Source organism: Zingiber officinale, chromosome 3B (assembly GCF_018446385.1).
Source record: "Zingiber officinale cultivar Zhangliang chromosome 3B, Zo_v1.1, whole genome shotgun sequence".
Taxonomy (NCBI): Eukaryota; Viridiplantae; Streptophyta; class Magnoliopsida; order Zingiberales; family Zingiberaceae; genus Zingiber; species Zingiber officinale.
In genome coordinates this window covers 122,774,102-122,783,893 of record NC_055991.1, presented here as the reverse complement: position 1 = coordinate 122,783,893, position 9,792 = coordinate 122,774,102, and the positions used below count along the sequence as shown (strand labels likewise).

At 39.2% G+C, this 9,792-nt stretch overlaps 2 protein-coding genes across 2 annotated transcripts; both read left to right on the top strand.

Annotated features, from left to right (window-relative positions):
* The first annotated feature begins 357 nt into the window (after window positions 1-357).
* Window positions 358-1,404, top strand: LOC121967537. Its single transcript, XM_042517832.1, has one exon. The coding sequence runs from the start codon at window positions 485-487 to the stop codon at window positions 1,091-1,093; it is 609 nt and encodes a 202-aa protein (XP_042373766.1). The 5' UTR covers window positions 358-484; the 3' UTR covers window positions 1,094-1,404.
* A 130-nt stretch (window positions 1,405-1,534) lies between these two features.
* LOC121967536 (multiple organellar RNA editing factor 8, chloroplastic/mitochondrial-like) lies at window positions 1,535-9,173 on the top strand. The gene is made up of 4 exons (XM_042517831.1): window positions 1,535-1,948; window positions 2,648-2,745; window positions 2,832-2,897; window positions 8,162-9,173. The coding sequence occupies exons 1-4, from the start codon at window positions 1,584-1,586 to the stop codon at window positions 9,061-9,063; spliced, it is 1,431 nt and encodes a 476-aa protein (XP_042373765.1). The 5' UTR covers window positions 1,535-1,583; the 3' UTR covers window positions 9,064-9,173.
* The last annotated feature ends 619 nt before the right edge of the window (window positions 9,174-9,792 follow it).

Here is a 9,792-nt window from a genome sequence, read left to right as displayed (position 1 = left end):
TAGCCATAGCATACGAAAGTTGGTTCAATGATAATGCCTAACAGCTTGGCAAAAGTTTACCATCACAATTAAGGCATTGAAGGGTGAGGAATCATAAAAGAAACAGAGCTATGCACTCATTAAACTCACAATGATGAGAGAAAGAAACAAAAAATCTTTAATGACTTGGGCTCAATCAAATGACCAAAGCCTTTTAATGTTCTTTTTCGCGTGCCAACGATGCTTTCTCCCACTTTTCCTGCTTTTTTTTTTGTTTTTAATTTACCTTTCACTTTCTTCAAAGTTGTGTCGCATTTCTTAGCCATTAAGTCTCCTTCAGTCCCAGTCAAGTTAGCACGAGTTGCCCTATAAAGGGCCTTGGTATCCCCCAGGACATAGCCCATGCCGAACCATTCACTTTCAAGGCTTGTTGTTCAGAAAACTTCTCTCGTTTATGTTCTTCCCATCTATCCATTTGATTCTGATATAGCTCTGAATATAAGCAATGAAGATCCGGGCTTCTTCCTTCTTGAAGAACATATTTTTGGTTGTCGTCGGCATGGTGAAGGCGAAGACGATGGCACTGAAGAGCAAAACTAGCGGGTTCAAGACCAGGCTCCTGGTTTTGGGACTGCTCCACAACAAGAAGGTGCTGATGAAAGCGATCAACCACAAGATCCATGCACTGATTAGCAGCCAAGCGAAGGGCCAAGGAGATGATGCGCATTTTGCTGAGGAACACAACAAGGCGATCATGGCCTATCCTTCTTCCCAGGTCGACGACGATGCGGAGCCGACAAGCCCATCCCACATCACAGAACCTGAGGGGTATTCTGATTACGACGACGACGACGATAACTACCCTGATCTGAGGCACTCACTCTTTAAGTTGGAAGACGAAGATGATGAGGAAGAGATTGAGCTCGGCGACGCCAACGGATCTGTTATTGAATTCGTGAGGAATGCAAAGGAGGAGGGTGGCACGGAGTTCAGTCTAGAAGACGAGATCGACCATGTTGCAGATGTGTTTATAAAAAGGTTTCGCAAGCAAATAAAGTTGCAGAAGCTGGAATCCTTCAAGAGGTATCAGGAAATGCTGCAGAGGAGTGTGTAGGCAGTGATATATATCAGAAAGATAATAAACTAGTAATATTCTAGTTAAGATGGTAGGATTTACTGGTTAATCCTATCAACTGTGGGAATGCTTTAGCAAGTTTAGTTTTCTGCGTACGCATGTGCAGCTGCATCGTTCAGCTTTTTTATTATTTTTATTGAACTATTTCCCAAATAATACAGAAGACACAACAACTAATTTGGATAATAAGATTGGAGCATTAGATTGGAATAAGTGTGGAAGTGTAATTGCTGATATACAATTAGATCAGTCAGTATAAAGATAATTAATATAATGGAATATTTTGAGGATGCTTCGGCTTCCTACTCTATTTGTGTTTCATTAATAAGATTGGAGCAATGGAACGGTTCATGCCTCGGTCGAACCTTCGGTTCTCACGAACCGCCGACTACCTCACTCACTATAAAACCCAACCCTCGGGTAACCTGTTCCAGCGATTTCGCCCTCTAGGGTTTTCCGCCTCGCTTCCATGGCCGGCCGAGCCTTCTTTCTCGCATTGCGGCGCGCCGTCTGCTTTCCACCTCGGAGTCTCTCCCTAACCGGCGCTTCTCCTTTGCCCCGCCTCCGCCCCCTCCTTGCTGCGGTTCCTGCAGGCTGCTCGGTTCGCCTTCGTCCGGCGGGGTCCGGGTTGCGATGCTTCTCGACTCGGCCCACGACATCATCCTTAAATGATCCGTCGCCGAACTGGAGCAACCGACCCCCTAAGGAGACTATACTCCTCGACGGCTGCGACTTTGAGCACTGGCTTGTCGTCGTGGAGCCACCTGATCCCTCGCTCACCCGTGACGAGATTATTGATAGCTATATCAAGACCCTCGCGGAGGTCCTTGGCAGGTTAGTTTTTCTTTCTCGGTTGACTCGGTGAAACTAGCTCTATCTTTGATAAACACTTATGTACACTTTATTTTAGTGTAGAAGATTATTTAGTCACCTTGGCTTTTCTTTAAGTTGCTTTCTCTTTATTTTTTGCTGTGTTCTATAGACGAAAACTATCAATTCTTGTTTCTTTAATTTTCTGTCAGATGATATCAAAGACAATTTATTTTTTTTCTTATCTCTCGTATATTTCTTTTTTCCGTTCTGATTCCTCTCTCCCCATTAAACACATAATTACTGTGTGATAATGCTGAAGTTATTTGTCTGTTTGAACTTGTTCCTTTGCCATTTAGATTTTTTTAGGTTAGTTGATAATATATTTGATTTATCTTGCATCGGATTAAAGCTAAAATTAGCAGGTGCAAGATGCCTTTGTTTTCTAGGATTACATCTTTGTGTTTTTTGATACAATGGAAATTATGTCAACTGTTAACGTTGAAATGTTTCCTTATAATTTTTTGCCCATGTGCTTTAATTTTCAATTTTTTTTTGTTTCAATCATTATGTTATAGATGGCCCTTTGTCTCTTTCTGATCATATATTTAGTTTTCTTTTTGTGTGCATCACTTTTTAGTTGAATCAGGCATGCTCTACTTTGTACCACTTTGTTAAATTTGTTTCCTGTGTTTCATTCTGCTAACTGGTCTGGTGTTACAGTGAAGAGGAAGCAAGAATGTCAATATATTCAGTTTCTACCAAGCATTATTTTGCTTTTGGTTGTAAGGTTTCTGAAGAAATTTCGTATAAGATCAAGCGTATGTCTATTTATCTTAATAATGTTAATGTTTGGCAATATATGACAGCATAATAAATTGAATTTTTTTGTGTATTCCAACTTCAGCTTTGTCAAAAGTCCGCTGGGTTCTTCCTGATTCATATTTGGATGTAAAGAACAAAGATTATGGAGGTGAGGGCAATGCCTTTCTCTTTCACTACTCTTTGGCAATTTATGTTGCCTATGTTTATGAATGTATACTGTTCTTTACAACGCAACCATTTCCAGTTAAAAATTTATGATTCAATATCATAATGTTGTTGGCATTGTTGATTGTAGTCATGATGTTTCTTGGTAGTTTGGATTTTTGTAAAGTTCAGTTGACATGTCCCTACGAAGGAAAAATCTGCATCACAATTTATTTAGTTGTTAGGAAAGCAATTATTATCCATCACTTCACATGACAGCCAATATGTAATAGGGAGTCCAAGGAAGCTACTTTGTCACAGTAGTACACGGAAGCTAAGTTGTTAACATTGTTGGTGCTATAGGGAGGCCAAGGAGTTTACTGTCGTATTTGTTAGTGCAATTGTCCTTGGGTTAAGTTGACCAATTTGACTTAAACATGAGTTTTGATGATTAACAATATATAGAGATTGCAGTTGTAATTGTCCATTTGAGAGATTGTTGGTGCAATTCTCCACGGGTCAAAGGTTGACTAGTTTGATGTGAGAGAGTAGTCAAGTAGGTCAAGTTGACTGGATATTGGACTAGGAAAGTCATAATTGGAGGTTAGGCAAGGGCAAAAACGGGATGGTTAGCATAAGAAGAAAAACCAAATGGGTCATGGAGGATCAGACAGTTGATGTGAAAAGTCCTAATGAGTGAAGTCAGACAGATAGAAAGTCTTGGTGAGTGAAATCATGAGTGAAACTAAGTAGTGAGAGAACCTTGGTGAGTGAAGTCAGGTAGTAAAAAATCTTTGGTAAGTGAAGCTAGGCGGGAAAATCCTAATAAGTGAAGTTGGGTAGAGAAAAGTGAATGAAGCCAGACATTGAATAATCCAGGTGGGTCAAAGGTTGATCGGACACCTGGTGTTTGAAAGTCCAAGTGGGTGGAACAGACACTTGACACGAGAAGAAAAGTCCAAGTGGGTCAAAGATTTATCGGACACTTTGTTGCTTGGAAGTCCAAGTGGGTCATGGAGGATCAAACACTTTGTATGAGGAGAAGAGTTTAAGTGGGTCAAAAAATTGATGGGGTACTTGGTGGAGAAGTCCCAGACTTAGATTAAGTTAGGGATGAACAATCGATTGACCCTAAGATAATCGTTTAAACAATCGATTACGAGGTTCTTGCGAGAACACAAAAATGGTCCAAATTGATTGGTGAATCGATTGGGTCGAGCCTAATTGATTGGATCAATCAATTAGGGCCAGGAGATTCGCGAAGAGGAATTTATTTTCGAAATACAAGGTTGAATCGATTGACCCACTTGATTCAGCCATTGATTAGGCAGTGTTTTTGTCGTGAGGAATCGATTGGAATAATCGATTAAGGTCTTTTTGCGAGTGAACATAGAGTTGCAAAATTGATTGGGTAATCGATTAAGGATTTCTGAATCGATTTGGATGACTCACCAATCGATTAGGGTTTGAAAAAGGAGTTGTTCTGTAGGTTGTTGGACGGTGGGTTGACGTGGTAATTACTTAAAGGAATGCTTAAGCGATTAAGGCGCCCGAAGTAACCCTAGAAAAGGGTTTTTCGTGACCGTTTTTCATATAGCTCTCAACACCAATTCTTGAGATTTGGGGGAGACAAGTGTTGCTATCTTTTCCACCTTCTAAGAGGTATTCTAAAGTACGATTTTGTATTTGCATTTGTTTTCTTGTTTTGAGCTGTGTTCTTGTTCTTGAGCTTGTACGAGGTTTCTCCGCCTCTGGATTGTTATCGAGGAGCTCTTTCATAATGTATGTGTGAGAGAGAGCCGAATCCTTGGATTAGTCACCTTAAGGAGGTGGATCCCAAGTAAATTCTCGTGTTAGTATTGGAGAGTTCTTTGCTTCAAGTATTTCGCTGCAAATCATTTTCATTAAAACGAGCGAGCTATTCCCCCCTCCCCCTTTCATCCCAACAAGTGGTATCAAAGTGAAATTACTCTTCACTGGACTCATTGCTGGAAAGGGCAACGAGTTAGAGAAAGAAAAAGAAATTGAGCCTAAAGTCAACAAGTTAAATATTTCATCTAGAGAGCTCAACTTCAAGATGGATTTTTGAATTGGACTCGGATATGATACTATGGTGCCTCCACCATTCATATTATCAAGGTTTGATCTTTGGAAATCAATGATTGAAAATTTTCTCATGATGGAGATAGAGCAATGATTTGCTCTAATGGAGGTATTTGAAGCTCTAAATGATAGTAAAGGCAAACTCATTAAGAGAAGCAACTGGAGTGAAACAAATCAAGAGATGTAAGGCTAATGACAAAGTAATCATCAAATTATTGATCAATTTGTTGCCAAGCAACATTTTGAGTCAAATTAGTGATTATGAAGATGCCAAAGAGCTATGGAGCAAATTGGTGAAGCTTCATAAATTTCCATCCTCAATTGAGAGCAACGATAAAGGCAAAGAGAGAAATGCTTTGTTTCATCTATATCCTCGGCGGTTGAGAGATACTTAACATCCGAGAATGAAGATGAAGAGGCATCCATCTCAAGGATTGAGGGGGAGTGTAGATCATTGGCACCGGAGCAAGAAGAATCCTCTACATCCGGATCGAATGAAGAAAGTGCTATCCCTACATGTGATGGTATAAAAATTTTAATTTGTAAAAATAAAGATCATATTATTTTCTGAGTGTAGGGAAAAAGGATATTTCTAAAGGATTAGAAATTCCAAATTATTGTTGATGCAATGATAGAAGTTTGGAGCATGTTTAGAGGAGGAGTTTCTCTTTAAAAACATGATTTATATGTTCTTTAATAGAAGATTAGAATTTTCATTGAAATGAATGAATGCTCTAGGGTGAGCATACAATATATGTTCAAGGGTGAGCATAGGGTAAAATGAAGGGTATAAGACTTTCATTAAGTTACTTTGACAAAATTGACTCTTAAGGGGGAGAGTTTTTGATGTTTGTCAAAGTGGGAGAAAATGTGGTGTTTAAGTTAGAAATTCATATCCATGCTTTGAGCATGAGATGAAGTTGGAATTGGGCTAATATGGGTGATCCAAAACTACAGAGATGATGCGTTGGACACGGTGGATCAGTGGTTGACTGGAGTAAAAGGTCATCTACCAGTCAACCACCGATCCACCGTGCCCATCGCATTATCTCTGCAGTTCTCATACAGGATCAATGGGTTAACTAAATTTAAACGTATTGTTAAATATCAAAAGGGTGGACATTGTTAGGACAATTGTCCTTGTGTTAAAGTTGACTAATTTGACTCAAACTTGAGTTTTAATGTTTAACAATATATGGAGATTGCAGGTGTAATTTAGTAATTGTCTATTTGGGAGATTGTTGGTGCAATTCAACACTGGTCAAAGGTTGACCAGTTTGATATGAGAGAGTAGTCAAATAGATCAAGGTTGACTGAGAAAGTCATAACTGGAGGTTAGGCAAGGGCAAGACTAATAGGATGGTTGGCAGAAGAAGAAAAACCAAGTGGGTCATGGAGAACCGAACACTTGGTGTGAGAAGTCCTGATGAGTTAAGCCAAGCAGATGGAAAGTCTTGGTAAGTGAAGCTAGATAATTTTGAAGTCCTAGTGGGTGAAGATAGGCAGTGAGAAAACCCTAGTCAGTGAAATCTAGTGGGAAAATCCTAGTGAGTGAAGTCAGACATTGGAAAATCTAGGTGGGTCAAAGGTAGATCGGACACCTAGTGTTTGGAAGTTTAAGTGAGTCATAGAGGACTGACACTTGGCACGAGAAGAAAAGTCCGGTGGGTCAAAGATAGACCGGATACTTGGCATGAGAAGAAAAGTCCGGTGGGTCAAAGGTTGACCAGACATTTAGTGTTTGGAAATCCAAGTTGGTCATGGAGGACCGAACACTTGGCACAATGAGAAAAGTTCAAGTGGGTCAAAGGATTGAACGGACACTTGACGGAGAAGTCCCAACAGGTGGCGGTGGATTAGAGATTGAGCAAAGGAACTCTAGACTTGGATTAAACAAGTCAGGGCAATCAATTGACCCTAAGCTAATCGATTAGGTAATCAATTAGGAGGTCCTTGCGAGAATACAAAAAGAGCCTGAATCAATTTGTCAATCGATTGAGTCGAGCCCAATCAATTAGGGCTAGGAGATTCGTGAATAGGAATTCACGAAAAACATGGTTAAATCAATTGACCCAATCGATTCAGCCATTGATTAGGTAGTGTTTTCGTCACAAGAGAGGGAATCGATTGGGATAATCGATTAAGACATTTTTGCGAGTGAATAGAGAGTTGCAGAATTGATTGGGTAATCGATTAAGGATCTTTGAATTGATTGGGATAATTGATTAGGGTTCGAAAAAAGTCGCTTTGTAGGTTATTGGATGGTCGGTTGACGTGGTAATCGCTTAAGGGGAAGCTTAAGCGATTAAGGCGCCCGAGGTAATCCTAGAAAAGGATTTTTTTTTTTTTTTGATGATCGTTCTCCATAGAGCTGTCAACGCCAATTCTTGAGATTTGGGGGAGACAAATGCTACTGCATTTCCCACCCTCAAAATGCATTCCAAAGCAAGAAAAGTTTAAGCAAATCAAGGTTCAAAGTGTTAAGTCGTGTTTCAACGTGTTTCGATTTGTATTTGTGTTTGTTTCCTTGTTTCGAGTTATATTCTTGTTCTTGAGCTTGTACGAGGCTTTTTTACCTCCTTATTGTTTTCGAGAAGGAGCTTTTTCATAGTGTATGTGTGAGATGGCCGCATTTTTGGATTAATCACCTTAAGGATGTAGATATGTAAATCCTTATGTTAGCATTAGAGAGTTCTTTGTTTCAAGTATTCCGTTGCAAATTATCTTGATTGAAACGAGTGAACTATTCACCCCCTTTGGTCCCAACTGTATTATTATAATAAAATGATTGAATGGCTGAATCTAGAAGCATATGAACCCTAAATACTAATTTATTGCATAAATTGTGCTTATTACCTGAGCATATAATAAATACTAATGTATTACTGTTATTTGTTTCATTTGTGAAGGTCCAATGATTTTGGTTCCTTATAATCATGCCTCACTTGATGACTTAAAAGGTTACATTATAGGTTGGACTACAGATCAGTTAATCATTAAGATTTTCTATTGGATTTTGCTTGTTGTAGTGGCTTGATCTTATTCATTTTGGAGCTTGGGATTTTACATGGATATTACTACTACAAATTTGATGTTTAGGGTGCCTTTCAGAATAACACTATGCTTATTCTGTGCTTGACTTTGGCGTTTGAATTTCTTATGCAGGAGAACCATTCATCGATGGAAAAGCTGTTCCTTATGATCCGAAATACCATGAAGAATGGGTCAGGAACAATGCACGTGCTCAAGAGAGGTCTAGGCGAAATGATAGGCCTCGCAATTTTGATCGCTCAAGGAACTTTGAGAGGAGAAGAGAAAATATGCAGAATTTCCAAAATAGAGAGGCTCCTCCGGTTCAAAATCAGGAATTCCAAAATATTCCTTCACAGAATACTGCACAACATACTTTCCAAGCTCCGCCGCCTGGGAGAGATGGTACCGCCACTCCAAACTTCCAAAGTCAAATGCCACCTAATGCACATAGCCAACAGGGTGGCTATGTCCCTAACTACCAAGGAGGTTCCCAAGGATTTCAAAGAGGGCCGGGAGGTCCTGGTTACCAGAGTGACCAAGGATATCAGGGTGGTTTTTCTCCAAACAATGTACCTGGTGGTGGCCTGGATAGTGGTGGAAGCGGCCCTGGTTATCCGGTAAACAATGTTACTCGACCACCCACTGGAAGCAGCCCTGGTTATCCAAGAGGCAATCCTGCTGGACCACCCACTGGATATCAAGTTAATTTTCAAGGAGGTAGTTCTGCTCGTCCTGGGCCGGACACTGGTTATCAAGGAGGCAACCTTAGTGGTTACCAAGGAGGCAGTTCTATGCCTACCAATACTTATCCTGGTGGCTACCAGGGAGGTGCCCCTGCATATCAAGGAGGCAACCCTGGTGGTCATCAGGGCTTTAATCAGCAGCCTTATCAAGGGCAAGGTGTTGCTTCAGGTTATCAGCCTCCTAACTCTAGATACCAAGGAGGCAACCAAAATAATCAACAAGGCGGAGAGGGTTATCAAGGAGGGGCTCCTGTTTATCCAGGAAGAGACTTGCCTGGTAGAGACCAGTAAATGTTATCATCCATAAGTGGTTTAGATGTTTCTCATGTAAGACTTTGATTTCCAGATGCTGAGCATCTAGCAAAACTTGGCTAATCTAAATAACACTAGATTTTATCACAGCGTTTTCTTTGCCATTCTGTCATTCTTTGTCATTGTATGATCATAGGCAAGGTTTAAAATTTTGATTCGTGTCGAGATTTTAGTATTTCGGTATTTCGGTGCTGGTTTAAAATTTTGATTCGTGTTGAGATTTTGGTATTTCGGTGTTGGATCGGAATGATATAGTTTTGATATCATATCGTACTATGTAGATATAGTTTTAGTATTTTTTAAATATAAAATATATTAATTAAAAAATAAAATATTTAATATAAATATTTAAAATATATATAATATAAAAATAATCTTAAAAAAATATAAAATAGATAAAAAATAAGAATTTTATTATAATTTTTAAATTAAAATAAATAAAATATAAAATTAATTAAATAATTTTATTAGGACATAATTAGGAATTGATTAAAATAATTAATCTAAGTTTAATTTTAAAAAAATTAAATTCGTCAGCACTCGCAAGCTCGTGTGACTTCAGCATTGTCGTGGGGTTGCATGACCCCTCAATCATAGTCACAGCTCAATTCTCCGAACCACGTAAATACCTTGTGTTACGGTTTGTTTTTTATTTATTGTCTTTCCTTATTGTTCATAGGGTTTAGCTTTCTTCTTGTTAGTTTGTAT